At 40.7% G+C, this 22,073-nt stretch overlaps 1 protein-coding gene across 2 annotated transcripts in view; it reads right to left on the reverse strand.

Annotated features, from left to right (window-relative positions):
- The window catches only part of MTCL2 (microtubule crosslinking factor 2), a 110,462-nt gene extending 89,993 nt beyond the window's left edge, over positions 1 to 20,469 (reverse strand). For both annotated transcript variants that reach the window (XM_063455777.1, XM_063455776.1), the window contains exon 1: positions 19,781 to 20,469. In XM_063455777.1, the coding sequence (XP_063311847.1) occupies positions 19,781 to 20,257 (477 nt within the window). In that variant the 5' untranslated portion in view covers positions 20,258 to 20,469. The remainder of the gene's footprint in view (positions 1 to 19,780) is intronic.
- Between the last annotated feature and the right edge of the window lie 1,604 nt (positions 20,470 to 22,073).

Genomic DNA, 22,073 nt, shown 5'->3' on the forward strand with positions numbered 1-22,073 from the left:
TACGTTGAATTATTTATGGGGCGTTCGTTATGGTCGCCTTTGTGGTGCCAAGTTCACGGTAAACTGAGCTTTGCTGTCCGGAAGGTTAGAAGCTGTCACCCTCCGGAGGACAGCTGCCTTGGTCCCTTTCTCAAGCTGTCGCTGTCTTAGGGGCTGTCCTGATCCACCATGCATGAAGAAAAACCGAAGCCTTATCTCTTTGTCTCTGACCAGTGTGGCAAAGAGATTCAGGAGCCCGTCTAGGGAAATGGTAAGGCTGTATATGGCTGGGCAACTGCAGAAAGCTAGCAGAGGTTTAGCTTGCAGCACGGTTATGTGATTAGTACATTTTGTACACCAAGTACAAGAATGGAACTAAAAGGGCAGACAAAGCCCTTGTGGCCAGAATGATCTGCGTGGCCGGTATGGGCCTCGAACAAGGGTTCGCTATTCACGACCATAGAGATTTCAAGGGAAATGAGAGGAGGTAAAAAGATGTAGCTTCTATACTTTATTTTTAGTTTTGTCATTTTGTTGTGCCAGTGTTTCAGAGAATAATACTTTGATGATGCTTTATATAGAGTATGGAATTAAAGGGATACTCCAACTCTTGCAATAAAAATAATTTTTTTACACAATAAATGCGGTAAACTGGGCATAACTATTGGGTCCACCATGCCAAACCTGTAAGAAAGGTTATTAAACTTACCTTAATTCAGCACCAGGCAAAGCGGAGGGTGCTGATCTTCCACGCCCGTCATGATGTTACCTGCTCGATCCAATTACAGGCTTCTCATTTATTTATTTTTAAAGCCCCTTTACAATTTACAGAGGGAGGTGGTGGGAGTGCGCAGTGGAAGGGAGGGGGAAGCAATCTTCCCACTGTTGGCCCTCTGTCACGTTAGCTTTTTAAGACTGTCGGCAGTGTGCAGTGCATGCTGGCGACAGATATTTTTTATGCACAGAATTGATATTAGGCAGCCCGGAACAGAGTTCTGGGCTGCCTCAGTCACGTGTGCTACGGGTGCAACTAGCCCCCAGCACGCAATTAATAATAACTCTAAATGTGCACTGTTTCAAGTACGAGCACTGCACATGCAGCCTCCTGCCCCCATGATCACTTCAAATAACTGAGGTGGTCATAGTGGTTGGAGTAACCCTTTAATTAAATTATATTCAAGATGTGAAACCCCATTAGCATATTACTCTGTGCATTACAGCACAGTATCACAAGTATTTGTGCACCTCTAAACAAAAAACTACCACTAAAAAAAACAAAACAAAACATTTTTAACCAGAAACCACCAGTCTGTATGTACTCACTGTTACCAGACACAGTTGAAATTAAAAGAGGTCACTTTAGAACAGGGGTTGACAACCTTCAACACTCCATATGTTGTGGATTCCATTTCCCATAATGCTATAATTCTGGCAAAGCATCAGTGGAGTTCAGCCTACAGCATCTGAAATGTCACCCAAACCAAAGCAGATCTTTAAAAAAAAGTACACGTTCTTAGGATTAGGAGCACAACGGGTTAGATAGGCATGAAATAAGGAATACAGGTGTTGTGGCCGTCCTGCAAACATCGCCATCTTCCTTAAAGGAAATCTTCGTCAGGTTATGTAGTTTAATCTGCCCTTTTTACTACTGTACTCTCGCACACAGCCCAAAAGACCTTCTATAGTACCACTTGAACAATACGGGAAGTTGTATTTTCTGAAACCTCTAACTTTTGTGAAACGTGGCTTACCCACAAGACAAGGTCCTTTGGTACAAATTTTTGTTTCAGACCACCTTTAGCTTGCATAGGAATTTCAATGAAATTAATACGCAATCAAGGAGACTTTTATATCTATAAGATTTTGTCTGAGAAATTAGATAGAATCTGTTTTAACAGGCCAGACCCCAAAAAAATGAGTAACAAATTATGATTTAGCTAGAATCTAAAAACATGTAGAGACACAGAGATTTTAAACAGTTCATAGGATACAAAAGTTGAGAGAGAATTAAAAATAAAAAAGGGACTTTTTTTCTGCCAGTGTACTCTTGCCAACAACAGGGATAAATATACCAGCCAAAATTAAAATGTGCTGAAATAAAAAAGCAAGAATTAGCGACAGAGACGTGTCTAGTGTCAGTTGTTGTTAGTGTGAATTTCTTACTTTAAAAGGTGAAATCACAGTGTGCGTTTAAAGCTGTACACTCCTGCTATATGATGTTATAGCCCTGCGTGCATTTGTCACAGATCTGAGCGAGCTTTGTCTTGTAGTTTTAGGATTTCAATAGTTTACCTGCACACACCCTTCACAAGAACGACGGAAAGTGGAATCCAGTTAGATCGATGTAGGTTGCGTATGGCCGTCATCGTAACAGTCACGGACAATCTACACCCTACAATGGTTTAAAATGAAAGCTTCGAAAGGTATTTAGTATATTCCATATTTATGGAATTCTTACTTTACTCCTTTGAACTTTCCAAATTTCAAACCATTGGAAACATCAATCTAAATCATCAAGCGGTTTCCAGTGTTCATTTTGTCGACTAACAATTTTAGTCAGATTTTAGTCGACTAAACTTTTTAATATTTAAGTTGACTAAAACTAGACTAAAACAATTCGGATTACTAAAATACGATTAAAACTAAAATGGCTTTTTGGTCAAAAGACTGTGACTAAAACCAAATTGAGATTTGCTGCCAAAATTAACACAGGCGGGTAAGACACATGGGGGCGGGAGGAGAGAAAATGAGACACATGGGGGGCTGACGGAATGAGACACATGGGGGGCTGAGGGGATTGAAACACATGGCGGACTGGGGGGAATCAAAGAGACAAATAGGGGTTGGGGAAGGGGCAAAAGAGACAGAGGCTTTAACTAAACCCATTCGATTTTAATTGTGTCGACTAAAATCTACTGAGTCGACTAATATTAGATTAAAACAATTCAGATAAAATACGACTTATTCTAAGATGGCTTTTTAGTCAAAAGACTATGACTAAAATTTAATTAAAATTTGCTGCCAAAATTAACACTAGTGGTTTTCATATAAACCTCATCAGGATATCCATGAACACAGGAAGTGTTACATTTAGCCAAACAAAAAACAACTAGAAAAGCTACAATTTCTGGGGAAATTGTGTGAAGTGTTCTTGCCTCCACCAGTAGTCTACAACTGGAGTGGGCGGAATAACTGTTATCATTTATACAGCACATTTAATTGCAACTTTGCTTCACAGTTACATTAAAACATACAATTATAAAAACATTAGCAGGTGCAAAAGGCCCTGTCTATGACATCACTTGTTGCTGCAGCCTTGCACAGGTCAGAGTATTTTGGCGCTTGCCATCTTCAAACGGTCGTATTTTAAAAACTATAAATCCTACAATGAAGAGCTTTATATTGTGAGAATCACAAGACCCAGGCCTACAGTTTGATGTATAGTATGTCTCTGAGATATTAACAATGAAGGCACAGTCGCAGTTTAGAAATTGCCCTTCAAATGTGAGCTTTGCAGAGTGGAGTTTCAATGAATGTCAATGGACGGCGTGAGTTGCAAACAAATGGTCATATTGTGAAAACTATCAGGACTATGGCTTAGCTGTGGACATTTTTAGTGGCAGCAGGGATAGATTTGTGTAGGTGGGCCTGAAAATGAGGGAGTGGTGGCAGTTTAGAAATCATGTCCTGATTTTTCAGCTTTTGCCAGCTCCCACTCTAGCTTTGCCATTCATTCCTATAGGATAAATTTCGCCACAAGAACGACGATATTCCGTGAACCATTCGGCGAAAAGTTCCACAAAGTAATAGCAATCCGATCGGGAACAATCTGCACGTTTTGGTATATTTTTGTCTATGTAGTGTAAAAACTGTGGGAGGAGTTAGGGTGGCAAATTTGGCTATAATAATATATATGTGAGATAACATTAAGTGGTCTTGCTATGCAAGAACACTTAATAAAGAAATAGGTAACAGTAAAACACAACTGTGCCACACATAGAATAAATATACTTATGTTGATAAACAGTAGAGGTATTAAAACCAATAGTAGACCTACAAGAAAAAATATAAAACCAACATAGCGTATAACTGTTATATATGTACAATAATATACAGATGGAGCCAAACTCATATGATGCAGAGCCGTATCAGGATCTGTATTTTAAAGGGACCCTGTAGGCACCCAGACCACTTCAGTTCATTGAAGTGGCCTGGGTGCTGGGACCCTTTTGCAATTAGTGCTGCAATGTAAAACATTGCAGTTCCAGAGAACGTTTACATTGCAGCTCTACGTCTGCCCTCTGTGGTTGCCTAACAGATAGACGGAATCCTTACGGACCTCCAGTGGCACATTTTTTTTTCCATAGGAAAGCATTGAATAATGTTTTCAATCTAATGCGAGCCCGGCCATTGGCTGACGTTGGCGGGAAGGAGCAAGGGACACCAGCGCTGGATTCAGGTAAGTGGCTGAAGGGGTTTTAACCCCTTCAGCCCCGCGGGAGGGCAGGCGCGAGGGGGACCTATTAACCCTATAGTGCCAGGAAAACGGCTTTGTTTTCCTGGCACTATAGGATCCCTTTAAGCTCAAAGGTACCTACACAAGCCAATCGAGGTCCCAATAGTGCTTAAGCACTTAGAAGAAGACCATGGGAGGTTGAAACGTGTCTGCTAAGAGACTGATTACTTTTAAGGTTTGATATTGCCAGCAGTGAGTTTTTTAAATTGTGGATCTGATTTTTCTTTTTTGTATCTGCTACACAGCTTATTTTTTGGCATATCTCCTTATTTATTTACTCCTTATATTATTTTACTCTACTGGTCGTTCTGGTGCAACTATTGGGATCTCGAGAAACGATATACTTGTAAACAGCTCGAGCATTCATGAGGAATGTGGAAGATATGTGATTATTATTTAATCTACACAAACCATCAACAATCAGTTATTCTAATTCATACACCTCTCTGTGACCTTCAATATATATAGTTTCCTTTATAGGAATTCTTAAAGAACTATTAGATTCCATTCTTGTTTTGTCTGTAGTGAAAAAAAAAATGATTTGATTCACCTTTGGGTTATTTTTTATTTCTCATACAAAGATTGTTAGTACAGCATGCGCTTTCCTGCTTAAGGGGGCACTTCTAAGCAGCTGAACCACTGCAGCCCGCTACAGTGGTTATGGTGCCAGCTTGACACTGACACTGTCCGCCAGTTCTAAGTCGAACGATTTGTGGCCTGATCCTTCGCTCTGCATATTGCCACTGTGACCTGCCGTCCATGTACGAGTCACCTGTACTGGGCAGGCTTTGACAATAGAGTCCAATCAACTTAATTTATTTACCAGAGCTTCTTTATTGTTCACTTCAAACAGAATAAGGCATTCAACAGGTTTATTACCTATTTCAAGAGTATACTGTCCGACTGGCCTTTGATTTCACATACATCAATTTATGTAGGTGCTAAGCACCTCTATTGCTGTGAAAAGGTGATGTAGGGAAGCAGCACCTCTATTTCTGTGCTCATGGTAATTAGGAGTGTTCTCTTAGACCAGCTAGAATTTAAAAGGAGAAACAGGCAGGGGAGCCAGCTGTCTTCTATTTTGTTTACCTGGGCGGTGGTCATTGGCTGGAAGTGTTGGGGTAGGTTAAAGCAGCCCATCAATGTCAACGTGCACCCTGTAGGTATGTGATGCGCCACAGTTTGGCTATGAATACACGGTGATAAGCCAATCAATGTCTTCCAGCATGAACGAAATAGACATTGATTATGCACCCGTGTAAATTCTGCATTATCAAAGTGGCAGACGAGGGTCTGGTCCCCAGGCAGTGCTCTGATTTATGTTAAACCCTTTCTAAACAGTTTGACACTAACACAGGGGGACAGCACCAGGACACCGCTCGCTGTAGTGATTACAGTGATGTTGCTACGAGTGTCGTTTTAATACACCAGACTTGATCAGCATCGTTTGCCATCACACATCACACTCTACAGAACAAGTCTGTTTGCTAGAGTAGAGATTTGCATTTCTCTTATATACACACACAACAAAAATAAAATGTAAATGGGGTGTTTTGAGCGGTGTATGTAAAATCTTTCTGCCTCTAGTATAATAAATAAAACCTTTCGATAATTTTTTTTTTGTTTATTTGGGGGGGGAGGTGTTGCATTTCCTCACTTACCTTATGTGATTTATTTTATTCTGTCCTCCCTGATATTTAATCACCCTACCGTTCCCTTGCACCCTCCCTTTTTCTCCATTCAGTTAAATGTAGTTTTACTACAGACATTTTAATCACTTACATACTGCACATGTGTATTTACTTTGTTTTTATGTTAATTGTTGACCTTGTATATGGAGTACTTGTAATAAAAAAAAGTTTGGGGGTGGAGGGGGACAGCACATCTGCAGTACATGAACTGCTGAAAACGTGAAGTGATATCATAAAATTTGTCATTTCTACTCATTTTAGTTGTAGCCAATCTTACATTTAATTCCCAAAATAAAAACCGGTGACCTTTTATCTTCTGAAGCTTACAAGCATCAAATTGTGCTCAATGCCAAATGTGCTGACCATCAAACATGACATAGGTTTGCAGAGAGGCAAATTCTATCAATATATTGCCAAATGTATATCACATGTACAGATAAAAACAGATAAGATATTAGTCAGCTTGTAAACCTATTGGTCATCAGCACCAGAAAAATGACAGCTAGTGTATATAAGTATGAGTGCAGCCACCAGTTCTATGCATTCTATGCAATGCTATGCATTGTGGGATAGTATACACGCCATACATGTGTCTTGAATGTGGACAGATGATTTAAAAGTAGCCAATCCTTTGATGTGCATAGCGTAGACTGACACGTGTGACTAATACGCAGAATCCAAGTCTAAATGTAAAGAGGTGCTTTCTGTGATAGGAGACTTTTGGTTGCTATTCATGAGAACATCCAGCGTCAGCTATAACCCCATAGGAAAGCATTGATTCAAAGGACGAGCGGAGGACGAGCAAAGGCGAGACTGACCCAGCACCAAGGGATAACGGCGCTGAACTCAAGTAAGTGACAAAGGGGTTTTTAACCCTTTCTGTGCTGCGGTAGTGGGGGGGTGGGGAGGTGCGCGAGCGAGGGGGCACTATAGGCTAGGAATACAATTTTGTATTCCTAGCTTATAGTTTCCCTTTAAACATGTAAGTAGGAGCAGGATATAAGGATTTGTCAGCGGAGTGTCACAATTAATTTCTGACTTATGAATCCACATTAAAGCTGCACTTTTATTGGCAATCCATATTGTTTTTATCAGAGGTGGACAAATAGTAGGACAATTGTAGAACTAAGGCTGCCAAAGCACTATGGGATTTGTAGGATCTACTTTTTTGGCCACCTGTGGTTTTGTATATAGGGACCAGATTGATTTAATCAGGACTTGGCTGTAGCAGATCGATGATGTTGGAAATAAAGTTGAAGATAAAAGATAATATTACTTCTGTATATATTTGCAGACCGCGAAGACTCCTAGACATTTGTGCAGCTCCCCAGCCCAACATGAGACCTAATTATGATGTCACTGAGAATGAGGTGAGGTTCTCTGGTTGCTTAGTGCAGCCAGATACTGTGCTGTACGAATACACCAAAATAGTCACTGAAACGCATGTAGTTACTAAGCAGAATTTAAAAGCAACTCCCTCAAGCCTGCCGTCTCCCCTCCTTCTCTATTCTCAATGCAGCTGCAAAAATGGTTATGTGATCTGGTGAGTTCATGGTAACTGGGAGCATGGAAGAAAGGGGGAGGGAGGGCGGGTTGTTAAAGATTCGGTACACTTAAATAAAACAATAATTACATGCACACAAATAAGGTCATTGTAAAAGACAACATTATTATTCCAGCATCTGCCAGCTAACAGTGTATTTTATTTTTTTTAAATGAATCTATTATCCCAAAATGGCATGGTATGTGCTATGACAATCCCAGCTCCATAGTCTGCTAGCCAAACTACAATCAAACTGTGCTGCTAGGTTTTTCTTATCCCCTTTTGTAAATAAAATAGCGACTTGGTCAAAAAAAAAAAAAAACACTGCTCTAGGCAACATAAACACTAGACTAGAGCAAGCTAAAGTGGTTATGTAGCTTAAAAGGTCCCTTTATTGATATGTACCAATGAAAAGAACAAAAACTTTGAAACCATTAAAGGACCACTAAAGGCACTAAGACCACTTCATCTCAATTAAGTGGTTTGAGTGCAGTGGAGCTTTGGTTTTAACCCTGCAATGAAAAACATTAAAACAGCTCAATTAAATATTGCGGTTATGATGGTAGGAGTTCCTGGCAGCATTTGACTGCAACGGGGCAAACCATTTTACAACGATTTGCCCTTTTATCAGGTCCTGCTGGGCATTGGGTCTCCTCAGTAATTCAGAAGCCATATGTCAATCCTGCCGCTCATTTATTGGGGGAGAGAGTCAGCTGACGGATCTTAACCAATGATGGAGTGCTTGTGCATCGAAATTTGCACAGTACTAACATTAGCCTGTCCAGGATGGCCAGCGACATCCCATGATGCTGCCAGAGGTGGAGTTACAGCTCCATCTGAAAAGAGGTTAAACTTAGTATGTGCAGCGTTTCACAGTGAAATGCTGTACAAACAGACTCTAGGCACCATAACCACATCAATTCTGTACCATTGTTCACAGTGCTTGAAGTAACCCTTTAAGTGAAAATATTAAGTACATTGCATAGATAAGTGACAAATGGCTTGTTCCTGACAATCCCCAGTTTGTTGTCCATTTTGCATGGTGCAATAAAGCTTGTTGATGCAGATTCTGGTAAGAACCTTTTCCCTTGGCATGCCCTACAGGGACCGGCTTGTTGTGTCTTTTTTTTTTATCATTTATAATAAAAATATTTAATTCCCCCCCCCCTCCCCCCCCCCCATATCATGTATTCTCAGTTTACTTTGTACTATGCAGCAATTTTGTCATAAGTGCCATAAATATAGATTTAGTGGGCTTTATTCACTAAACTCTTAATTGTACCGACTGAAATCGGAAAGCCAAAACAAACGCTAAAATAGCCAAGCTCGGTCTTTATCGGAGATGGAGAATATCTCCACATCAGCAATTTTGGCCTCAATTTTACAATTAGATTTCAGTTTGCTGAAATTTATACTTTAGCGAATAATCCTTATAATGTACTCAAAACATATAACAGAATACCATCTATTATGTGTCCGGTTGATATGCCATGCTCTGCTAAAAGCAGGCTTGCTTGGGTTATTTGAGGACGCCATTGTTAAACCCAAATATAAATAGTGTTAAAATAGACCTATCAGCTATGATGAATTAACGGGTAATAAAAAAAATCCTGCCTTTAGGTGCTTCTAAAGCATTTATCACTCTAATGAATCATGTAAATAGATCATTAGAAAATGGAAGGAAAAAAAAAAACATGAAAAACAAGTCTGTTTCAGCGGGTCTTCTAGTTACAGTCTCATTTGACACCACTGTGGATCAAGCTGGGAGCATACATTTTGAACATCATGTGTCCTTTGGATTTTGGGTGCATGGTGACTTTTGTTCATCCCAAAGTGGATCATAGTGAAGGGTGCATGCTCAGCAACTGCTATGTTCCGTCAACCTAATGCTTCCCATAGACAAAATATTCCAATGCTGCCTACGAGAAAAGCTGGACCACACTGTGCATGATGATACTGAACGTGAAGCATTTAAGAACTCCCTGCATGGTACCCGAGTTGGATTAGGTATTATGGCTGACGGGCATACATGTACAATCTCTACAAATCTGGTTTAATTTTCTCCTACTGCTAAGAAAACCTTCAGGTAAATGTTTTATATATCAGATTGGGTATGTAGTAGAATTATCATGTATTAGTGTCCAAGATACTTTAATATTTAGAGATACCATGTGGCACCACTCCTAACTCATTCAATGTCTTGCCAATTGCACAGTTTCCCCAGTAACCCAGCCAGTGGCTGTTTTGATGTTCTCACTAAGAAGCCCCCTAGTGAAGCCCTAGTGATTCAAGATGCCCTTACACGGGCCATACAACATAAGGCAAGAAGGGGCATTAAGGAGGTGTTAACTGCAAACCATTGCCAGATAATTTTCCCCGAGTGTAAAGGAGACACACAGTCCAGATATGTCACTGACATCTGAATAATTGTTCAGCTGTGGTAGCAGTGGAGATTTACACCCTCTGCCTCTGACATGTCACCTCAGACTGTCAGACAGTCCGTCTCCATCTCATTGCTATAGCCACTGGAAGCTTGCCTGATTCAAGGCTCAATGCTCCGGTTACAGTCAGACTCCAGCCGATCCATCAATACAACTTTTTGCCTAATTTCAGGCTCATGTGACACAACTGCTCTTTATACTCTGTAAGTAAATATTATTATTATTTACCGGCTCACTTCCAGTGCCGATGTCCCTCAGTGCTCCACCTCCATCAACAATCATCTGACGGGGGGACTTAATGCGAATGCCCGGCTTACCTACAGGGTTTTCACGGACGCTGGAAGTCCTTGGATGCGGAGGACGTCCAGCGTCATTTACGGGGACTCAGAGTACCTTAGAATGCTGGAAGCACCTCTAGTGGCTGTCTGATTGATAACCACTGGAGGCCTTCTTAGTGCTGCAAAGTAATCACTGCAGGGACACTGCACCCAGACAACTTTAATGAGATGAAGTGGTCTGGGTGCCAATAGTGTCCCTATAATGCTGTCTGCAAATGAAGTTATGCAGAGCAAGAGCACCGTACGAGGGTCCACCAAGGGTAGAGAGAGCATTAAGATCTGATATTACATAGTGGTTCCTGTATGATTCAACTGATATGATTTTTACATCCACGGGGCATATAAATGTCTTGTTTAACTGGATACTAGGACTGTAGGAGATGATGGCTGAATAGAATGCAAACACTCTTTACTTTGAACTTCCAACTAGATTAGCTGCACCTATAATTCATAGAATGAACATTTTACAGCTTTGGTAATATTTGGGCAGCTATCCAAACCTTTCTCTGTGTGCATGTCATTAGCAAGCTGCATTGTTCACAACTGGACCGTGAGGTAATTAAATGGCTCAGTCATGGCTTCAAGGTTAAGAAATAGAGTTCAGAAGTAGGGCAGCATGCCACAGGAAAACCTTACAATGCTTTGCCAATTTTTTTAAATTTTTTTAAGAACAGATAAAAGGACAGATACAGAAATATGGTACATTACTGTTAAATTATATACTATATAACTATATAAAAAAAAAAAATTAAATACATTTTTGAAAAAGCACACAAATGTAAAAAAAAATTTTTTTTAAATGTATTTCTTTTTATTTTACCCTTTGTGGGTCAGATGTGCGCCCAGTCCAGTTTTTGATAGCACCCGGCAAAGGACTGTGTTTACAGTTTGCTCACAACTGAGACCACGGTTTATTTAACCCCTTAAGGACCAAACTTCTGGAATAAAAGGGAATCATGACATGTCACACATGTCATGTGTCCTTAAGGGGTTAATGGCATTTTAATCAACAAAATAAAAAAAAAATCACATTTTAAAAACACAGTTGAAAATAAATAATGCTAGCCGCATATTCAACTTGGAGCCTTAAGGCAGAACGCAGCGCAATGATCTTTGGAAGGCTGCTGCCTGCTGAGAACTTAATAGGCTTTATGGTATGACATCATTGTTTAATAGGTTCTAGAATACTGTTTTCCAATCTCATGTCCTATGACACACAAAAGTACAGTTTTTATGGCTGACACTGAATCAGCATAGAAGGTTTAGAAAGGCTGATTAAACCACCTACAGTACACTCAGAAATGGCAATAAAACCTGAGGTTTTTGTGCCCTGAGGCACTTGTCTTGCTTGAAACACCTATAGCTGATGAGCAAAAGCCCTTTAATTAGAGTCATTTATGTAACATGAATTCTACATGAAAACACAAGTTTTAAAAGGACATTGTAGGCACCATAACTACTTCCTCTTATTGAAGTGGTTAGTCCTTGGAGTCCCCAGGAGCTGTGATCTCTGCCTGCTATTACTGGTATGAGTTTGCAAGGCATACGGCAGAGCATAACAACGCTTTAGCCATTCTATCATAGGGAACAAGCCTGTGGGCTGCAGGGGATCCTTAGTCACTGTTGAACATTTCAGAAACAGTTTAACAAGGAAATGAGAGAGAGTGCACAGAGACATTAATGAGATTATGGTGGTTATGGTACCTACAGAGTCCCTTTAATATAGCCCTGCAGTATGCATTTTCTACAACGTTTATAAATTGAAATGTTCATTGGCATGTGCAGCACATTTCATTAAGGTGTTCACCCTGGATAATTTATTTGTTTTGTATTTAATTAAATATGCAAAATATTTAATGATTATTTTCCAGTCCCTGTTTCTTGTTGTACCGCACCCACTTTTCCATGCCATCCAGATCATATCCCTACTCTCTAACCAACTATTTTATGCCCTGTGCCCATCCCTCCTCTTGTGTCATTAAGTGTGTAACCCAATGCTCTTACTCCCAAGCCATCCTTTTCATATCCTTACTCTCCAGCAATTTTCCATGCTACAAGCCACCCGTCTCATGCCCTTTTTTGCCAGCCGTCCCCTGCATACATCTCATGGCCTTCTACCCCAGCCATCCATTACAGCCTCAGCCTCCCATCTCATGTCCCCGCATGACCCTTGTTGCAAACTTTAACACCACGTACCCAGTCTCATTCCCCATTTTGAATTCAATGCTCCTGACATCCATTTTATGTCCTCCCGTGCACAACCTCCACCCAGGAATCAGGATTACGCCAGTGTATCGTATGTCAATTTCCTACTTATGCCTTCTGCCACTCAACTCCCGTTCGGTCCCTGCCACCTTTTTTATGCCTTCTACCACCTGTGCATTTATTTTCCTATTTACTATCCATCTCATCCTTTGAAGCCACCAATCTCATTTTCTTTCTCTTGCTTAAATCATCCCTTACCCCATACACAAAATGTTTCTCATTGCACTAACTTTAGGGAGACAAATCAGGCAGTGATCACACAGAAGTGGAGGGACATTCAAACTCTCGCATGGGTGACGCATGACATGATAGGCACATGCCCATATGTTGCTAACTGGAGCTTAGCCATTTGTTGGCAGAATTGGATGGGTACAAGGCATACCGGCCATCTGGTATCGCATGCTGGGTAAGTGGTCATCTAACGCCACCGGTCACTGCACTAAATTAAAACACATCCTTGTAATATTGTCTTTTATTACAGTTGTTAATGTATGTAGTGCTAGCTATAATGCCCAGGGCTTTTCATCATGGCATATGAAGACAAAATGGAGTGGAAGAAGGCAACTTGTACATTGTTCTCTCGTTGGTGGGTAATTTTGGCAAAAAGGGAACAGATAACTAAACTGCTTTTCAGGAACCCTCACCTAACTGTCCCCTTTACCTCCCATGACTGCACGAAGAGAACCTAGACACAATTACAGTATTTTTCCAGTGCCGAAAAGAGGGGTGGGGAGGGGGGGGGAATCCCCTTTCTTTTATCCAACGTAACATTAAACAGAGCATTAGAGCGAACATATTCGCCAGTTGTAAACCAAGGAATTATTTGAAAGCAGATGTTTCAAACGGTTAGAAAGTTTCAAAAAATAATAAAAGACGTTTACTTTTGAAACTGCCTGTAGCTGCATTTTTTTTCACTTTTAAGTCAGCAGAGGCACACTGTGTTTCTACGGTCTTCATTAGACTACTCAAAGCAGCTGTCAGAAATGTAAGTGCACCTGCCATGTAAAAATATATTAAACAAATATGTACTCTGTATACATTTTTTTTATACTTTAGGAATGAATTGCTACCAAATGTGCAGATTCAGTTTTATACACACTATACAGTAGTACTATAGGTATCCCTTAAGGACCACATTTCTGGAATAAAAGGGAATCATGACATGTCACACATGTCATGTGTCCTTAAGGGGTTAATTAAAGGGACATGTATCTTTGTCAAAAGCTTTGCCTTTGAATGCAAGCAGAAAAAGTATGTAAATAGATTTTTTTTTTTTATATTTCATATTTGCCTGAATTTTTTCCCCTGTGTTTTCAACTCCTAGATTAGAGGGACAATGATCTAGCAAATCAGTGTCCTATCCCCAGGTCTTGTAGAAAATCGCACTGCGTATGCCTGATAGCCAAATGTAGACAACTAAAACTCGCATGATGCTTATCTACCCTAAACAAATGGCGGTCTACCCTCTGGCCACTCTTAAACTAGGCTAGGCATTTCTTCAGTGCCAGACATCAGATAGCAGATTCTGGCACCGATGTGTATGTACTTCACTTTCCATAAAACTTGTACAATACAAAGACAGTTCCTTTTTGCTAATTCATTGTTTCTTTGTGACAATTGTTAAATGATGTAGTTTAGCAGGGCCAAGAGACCTGCTACCAATTGATCGGCAGATAACAGATCAATATTGTAACACGCTGAGTGTTTCTCCATGTCTAGTCAGGGATCATTTTAGGGTCGTCTATAAAATACTCTTGACCACACTGAAATTGTACCCTTTGTTTCATGTAAGCTTGGGTTAACATGTGCGGCGAAAGCTATAATCATGCAAGTATACACACACCCTAGTTCTAGCTAATGTGTATTTACAAAACAGTGCAAAGCAGTGACATATATTGCTCAAACATCTTCTCTTTCACCACTGATCCCTATGTAAAAGAATAAACACAACACTCAGAATAACCATTCTTGCTGTAGTGGTTATAGTTCCCGGAGTACCATGGTGCCCCCCTGGTAGCTGTGGCAGACCACAAGTAAAAACTCAAACTGCCAAGGCACTCGTGATACCATAACCACTGCAGCATGTTGCAGTGGTTTATGGTGTCTGGAGTGTTTCTTTCAAAAATTATTTCTGCAGAACGGAGTGCAGTACATATTAACTAGTAATATGGTTTATTCACCATACAGTGAATTGTTAGTTTACAAACTAATTGTAGACGTCTGGCTGAAAGAACCCAATTTGGAAAAACTCCCCAACTCAGTAATTTCGACTTGCAATCTGCAATTATGTCAACCAGCGTTTACTTTATAAATCCCTGCATTTCCTCTTTCACTCATCTCTTCGGCTGTGAATGTCTCTCCTTGTATTTATAACATTCTATTTTAGGTTTTTTCCCTTCTCGTGGTTTTCTTTTGCGCAGCAATAAAGGAAACTAGCAGAAGATGGAGGGATGGATGGATGGATAGATAGATAGATAGATAGATAGATGGATAGATAGAGAGAGAGAGAAATAGTGATAGAGAGAGAGATAGTGATAGACATGCGGACGGACGGACAGACAGACGGACAATGACCTAATGGCTGTGGATTCCAAGTCTCTACACAACAAAGTCTGCATTGACTAGGAAATGGCTGGGCCGCTCCAGCCGATCCCGGTTCACTGTATTCTCTGTTTAATCTATGCATAGGTATTTCTAGGATATCATACACCATTCATCATATTAATTATACATAAACACATTTGAAGATATTTCTGGAACAAAACTGCGATACTGCAATTACAATGCCCATCTTGCTTTTCTAGTAAACTTGAAACCAAAGCAATACCCTATCCCATGTCCAGATCTCATTTCTTACTGGCGTCTAGAGGCAGATTGCCGGAGGCAGCTATGTACGTTAGGCAGGTATTCTCTATTTGCAAACAAACAAAAGCACTGTGAAATATGAGCCTACATATATACATCAACTCTAAAACTGCATAGCTGTATAACACTGGGTGGGTGGCAAAGTGGTATTTTTTCAGCTGTTGTTGGACACAACTCCTATAAAGCTTTGACTAATCCAGCATAGCGGCTGGAGAGTTGAAGTTTTAAAACAGCCTTTTAGACACCTCTCCTGTATGTAGCACATTGATTTTACTAACAAAATACGTTATTACTGGAAATTATAAAGCACCAACATATTCCGCAGCGCTGCACAATGTATTTCATATAGAAATCTGTGTAAACATGGCTGCAATAGCTTCCTGGTGACAATCTACTCTAGAGATTTGTTAAACAGAACTCGCCTGTATGGAAATTTAGGGACACATATTGTCCCAGCTCCAGAAATCATCTGGAAATAATTATGGCATTTCGAAAAAGAGGGGGGGAGGCATCCTGTGTGCTTGTATCTATGTGTATATATTTATAAACCTTGGCTCAGCCAATCAGAGCAACCGGTTTGTGGAACAGTTCATTTTAAAAATAAGCAACGTGGAATTAATAAAAAAAAAAAAAAACAGACATAACACTGACTAGTAAAACAAGTTTCTCACTCAAATTACCACAAATAAGAAGTTAAGTGTGGATTGTCATGAATTTCAAATATTAGACCACCATAGCCAAATTGGAAAAATTATCTTTGAAATTCAATTTGAAATCCTGACAATTCACACATTATAGGTTGAGTGGCTAAAATCTCTGAATTGTAGCAAATTAAAATCTATAATAGCCATGCTGTTACCATAGTGGAGCTGGAAAATTTCTCTACATCAGTTTATTTTTCAGCTCAGGTTTGCCGTTCCGATTTTAATTAGATTGATTTCAGAGTTTAGTCAAAATAAAAACATTTTGTTGTGGATAGCCCTGTCGTCTATGTAGTGTGAGATGTTATACAGTCGTTACTTGTACACCGGTTGTGGTCAAAAGATAGTCTTTCCAGCTGCTGTGGAATTCCCATGACGCTTTGCAACTGGCTGTACATATTTTCAGAACAGGATATTATTATAAAGAACCATTATTAGTACAACTCAAAATATTTTAAGTGCTGTAAACATTTAAGTTGAAATGGTCTTACATGTACGAAACTGCAGTTCTCATCCGCTTAAATGGCAGCATTTGGAAAAATATAAATTTATAAATCTATCCCAAAACTTGTAAAAACTAGTTTGCATGCCTATGCAACCACAATGTGTTATTGTGCGCATGGTGTGAAAATTACAATGTGCAATGTGATTGGACACACAGGAGATAAGAGTCTATTTAAAAAGTTAAAGTAAGGACAAGTCACTTAGCAGTCTGACCCAAATAAAGAAACAGTACTGCTGGTATGATACAGTAATGGTGGTATGATTTGTTCTTGATGCGAAGCCAGGAGTAGACAAACATTTCTGAAGCTAAGGAAACTAAAATACTCAATCGAAAACTCAAGAAACAGCATATCTATATTGTAGAGATCTTTATAAATTTTACTCATCACGAGAATGTTACTCTTATGCGTACCTTTTATTTTTAAAGGCAAACTATAGGAACCCAGACCACTTCAGCTCATTAAAGTGGTCTAGGTGCAGTGTCCCTGCCCCTCTACCTGACAGTCACTAGAGGCGCTTCCAGGAGTTTACCGGACTTTACATTGCCCAACGCTGGATGCCTTTAGCTCTGTATGAGGATGTCCAGGTTCAGTAAAATCCCCATAAGAAAGCATGAATTCAATTCTTTCCTATGTGGAGGGCCTAATGCGCTCGACGTGCATGTGCATTAGGCCACGCTGTCCGTCGGAGAAGGCGGAGGGCTGACCCAGCGTTGAGAGACATTGGGCAGGAATCGGGCAAATGACTAGAGGGTTTTTAAACCATTATCTCCCTGGAGGGGGGGGGGGGGGGGAAGCAGCGACAAACTTTGTATTCCTAACACTGTAGTATCCCTTTAAGCTTTATAATATAGCCCCGTGGCTCCTGGAGGTTGCATGGCTGGAATTACAGTAGATCTGGAGTGGATGGAATTTTGTGCATTGCTTCCCCCCGAGGCAGATTTTTAGCAGAATTTCTAATGTTTGTAAATCATGGCCATCAAATAAGGATCTTGAATCCCTTTTCTGTCTAGCCTGTCCTGGATATAAAATAATCCCTGTTGCATGGCACCGCCTTCTACCCATGCCATCAAAAAATCATCTTGCTATTTATCAACGCAGTCTCTTGTTTGGCAGTTTAAATAAAACATCAATGTTACTGAACCAAAGTCAGAACATGGCAGGTCCTTACAAGATACTATCTGCAATAAGGAAAGATAAATTCTACATTCAAAATAATTTCACAATATGAATTCCTGGCTTGTGTGGTGTTAATTCGATTCTACCTGTCAAAATAAAACAAAAACCATGCGTTGATTGGGGCTCGTTCCAGCACATGGCAAGTCACAATGACCTCACACCCACTGCAGGATTCCTATTTTAGAATTGTCTGGATTTTAACCACAGGCACAAGGTGCTGACTGCTTACTTACTCCAAATCAGCAACAGAGAAACTATGTAATGACAGATTGCTCTTGTGCAAAACAATCTAATGCTTTAAAAGTGCCATACATTAATTTCAGCCAGCTTTTACTACAGTTACTACAAAACATATTTAAACGAAGCACGATGTGCTAGCGCCAATATCTGTAATGTTTTATCTATACATAGATGTCTGTATTCCCTGATCCATGTGTAAAATGACTATAGTGATGCTTTAATTAGTGACGATTATTTCAATGCACCTCGATAAGTATATAATTGCAGTATATAATTTTACATAAGAGCATGTTGAGATATGTTTGCAATTTACCCATGTCCACTGATGCTTGTACAATATGATATTCCGCCTATTTAATTTACTGACAGGTATCCACTTAATTTCCAACTGGAGCAAACTGAATTCTAAATGGCAAAATTTTGGCTAAAATAACTGATATGTAAAAATTCTCCAACACAGCTACATTTGCCTACATTTTGACATTTGGATTTTAAATCACTACTATTCTAAGTTTAACACAGTCGTATTTCTATATCCCCAGTCCACGACATAGCATTACAGCCATGCAGTCTATACACTGGATTTTACCACGAACGTCACAAGATTTAGCTCATCATGCCTAGCCCTTTATACAAGAATTGCGAAAACCAAAAAGCCAGGCACACTATGCTGTATGCATGCTTGTTCTTGCAAGCTGTACAATCAAAAACTGAAATCAGGAGTTTTGTCAACATTGGTCTGAATCCATGAACAAAAGTCAAAACATTGTATTACTTAACATCACGCAGAGTTCTTGTTCACATCACGTTAAGTAATTTGCACTTTTTTTTTTTAAATGTATAGGAGTTAATTAATATTGCAGTGCAAGTCAATGGGACTCATTAAACTCCAAAAGGGACCCTCCTGGTGGATTATACCCCTGCTTCCTTGTTCATACAATAAATAATACATTATCACCCTCCAGGGACAAAAGTTGCGCTCTGTCATCCAAACCATCCACGGCAGCCGCACGTTTTCATCACCCACCTGAGTTAATGGGTGGCACCAACGCATGCGCCAGAAGACCTATTCATATCAATAAGTAACACTATGCATAGCATGGCTAAGAATAAAAAAAAAACAGGTGACCAGGTCCCAGTAAAGCTTAAAATATATATGGTGGACTACTGAGTGGGCAGCAGAACAGCTCAGAGTATTTTCAGTATTTGTTTTCTGTTTTTTTTAACACCTTAAGGACACATGACATGTGTGACATGTCATAATTCCCTTTTATTCCAGAAGTTTGGTCCTTAAGGGGTTAAGGGGGGGGGGGGGGTGGAATGTAACAAATCAAAGCAACAAAATTAAGTTAAATTATTGTTTAGTGAACTCGTCAATCACTAAGAAAAGGCACTTTATTCACATCCCTCTATATCTCTCTATGAAACTGTATTCTGAAAGTCAAATACCAGGGCACAGCATTACGTCACCCCCTACAGACAGCCTACACTGGATAGCCCCGCCCCCGAGGATCCTCACCTTCAGATAATCATTCTCAGAGCGCAGCTCCTCCATCTCCCGTAACAAGCCCTCGGTTCCCCCGTCCAGTATCTCCTCGGTCAGGTCGGAGAAGGCCATGGAGGTGCTGAGCTGGAGGCGGCTGGAGGCCCCGGACACCCCTCCCTCCTCACTGCTGCCCCGGCTGCTACTGTCCTCCGAGGCGCAGGACCCCTCCGAGCTGCTGTCCGTCCGGGGCCCCGCGCCCGCCTTCTCCTTGGACTTGGCTGCAGCCACCGCCGCTCGGGGCTGCTTCTTGCTCCCGGGAGAGGGCAGCGACCGGCGGGGGGGCTGGGGCATCACGGACAGGGACACCGGGGACCCCCTGCGGGCCTTGGACAGAGACCAGCCGGTCAGATCCTTGGGCCGGGCCGGAGACGGAGCCCGGTTCAGCTTCTTCTTCTCCGGTACCGGAGGGGGAGGTGGGGGACCCCCGCCGGGCCCACCCGGCTCCATCATCCCCGGGACAAACGGCTCCGCTCCGGTATAGGAGAGCTACAGCTGCGGGCGCGAGAGTCGGGGCCCCTGGGAGCCCTCAGAAGCGGGGTGGGGGGTCTGCTCCTCCTGCTGGGTGTCCCCGGGCTGTCACGGTCTGATCCCCGGGCACTGCCTCGGTATAACGGGCGTTGATGTGTCTTCTCCAGCTTCAGCTTCATCTGCTGCTAGGAGTAGGAGGGACAGGGGGAGGCGCCTGGGCAGGGGGGGTCTTGGGGTGAGGATGCGCTCAGCCTGTGTGAGTGTCACATCCTGCATGGGGCTGTGAGTCTATCCAAAGGATTGTGCTGTCACAATGGGGGTTATTTACTAAATAACGAGTTCAACTCACAAGAGAACATCTTTATTTAGAAACATCTAAAACTTAAAGCTGGGATATTGTTATACACAATTTACTTTTTTTTTTTTTTGCACCCAAATGGCATTATTAGAATTCTGAGTTCAGTGAATATTCCTGATAGAATGTATTTCTATCCTTGTGAAAAATGCAGAATTGTATTCTCTATGACACTAATGGGGCTTATTAACTAAACTGTGCAGAGCTGACAAGGGAAATGGAAAAATCAGGCCAAAACCAATTTCTGTTTGCAATACAATCCAGAGTGAATAAACTACTTTGTGTTTGAATTTTATCATGCACAAAAATGCATACAAACAAGCATGACTAAAGTTAATAGTTCTGTGTTTCCAATGAACTGCTGCTTGTTCAGTGGCATCTTTACAAGCGAGGAAGTGGCTGAGATGTCTTTGGCAATCCTGGTGTTATAGTTTTTTTATGCACAGTATGTGATGCATACAGAAAGCAACAAATGTGCCACCCATTGAGTAGCCACTTCTCGAATTGAATGAAAAGCACTTCCACAAGTAAATGTAAGACCCTGCTGGCAAAGTTGATTCTCATTAACCCCTTAAGGACACATGACATGTGTGACATGTTGTTATGGTACTTTTTGAAAGTAAACCAAAATGTTCAAAGTCTATCTGTTCCTGTCCAAATCAATAAAATTAAATTGCGTATATACGCTGAAGTAATTAAGTCTGACACACGAGGTTCAGGTTAAAATAACTTCGAGAAAGTTTATTGGCAAGTGCAGAAAAAGCGGGCGCGCAGGCCCTTTTAAGAGGCATTTTGCGTCATCATTGATTATTAGAATATCAGCAAATAAACATCATCAATTGGATTAATTGTTAAGTGACGGAGTTAGTGTCTTACCTATTGGTTAGTAAAATTAAGAGGTTAGTCCCGTGCCCACCCATCAGAGGTGGGATTATTCTGGACACGGGTGGGGGACAAGGGGGTCCTAAGCGTCATTTTACACGGTCAGTGATATCAGGCTTTATGTCCAGGTGCAAGGTCTCTTATGAATAGAACATTTCATTACTACTGTGTTCTGTGGCCTTCAAACTGTACTATCTTACAAGCTCTTAAGGAGTAGCCAGCAAGTCTTAAGGAGTAGCCGGCACCTCCTGGTACTTGTCCTTGAAGGAAACACGGTCTTTGTCTACTGTATTAATTGGGTTGAGAAGTTCAGTCACGTAATGTAGTTTTAAAATGAACAAGTTAAGTCATGAGGACAAAATGGAGGATTGAAGAAGTCAGGTTAGGAGGACAAAATGGAGGACGAAGTCACAGTATAAAGTTAAAATGGAGTTAGTACAATAATTCAATACAAGTACAATAAAGATTTTTAATAATTCCACATCAGTCCCCCCTATGAAATGTTAGATTCTAAGAGATAAAACTGTATTATGTTAGTATCAGAAGACGTGTTAACCCAAA

This window comes from Pelobates fuscus, chromosome 5, assembly GCF_036172605.1.
Source record: "Pelobates fuscus isolate aPelFus1 chromosome 5, aPelFus1.pri, whole genome shotgun sequence".
In the NCBI taxonomy this organism is placed as follows: Eukaryota; Metazoa; Chordata; class Amphibia; order Anura; family Pelobatidae; genus Pelobates; species Pelobates fuscus.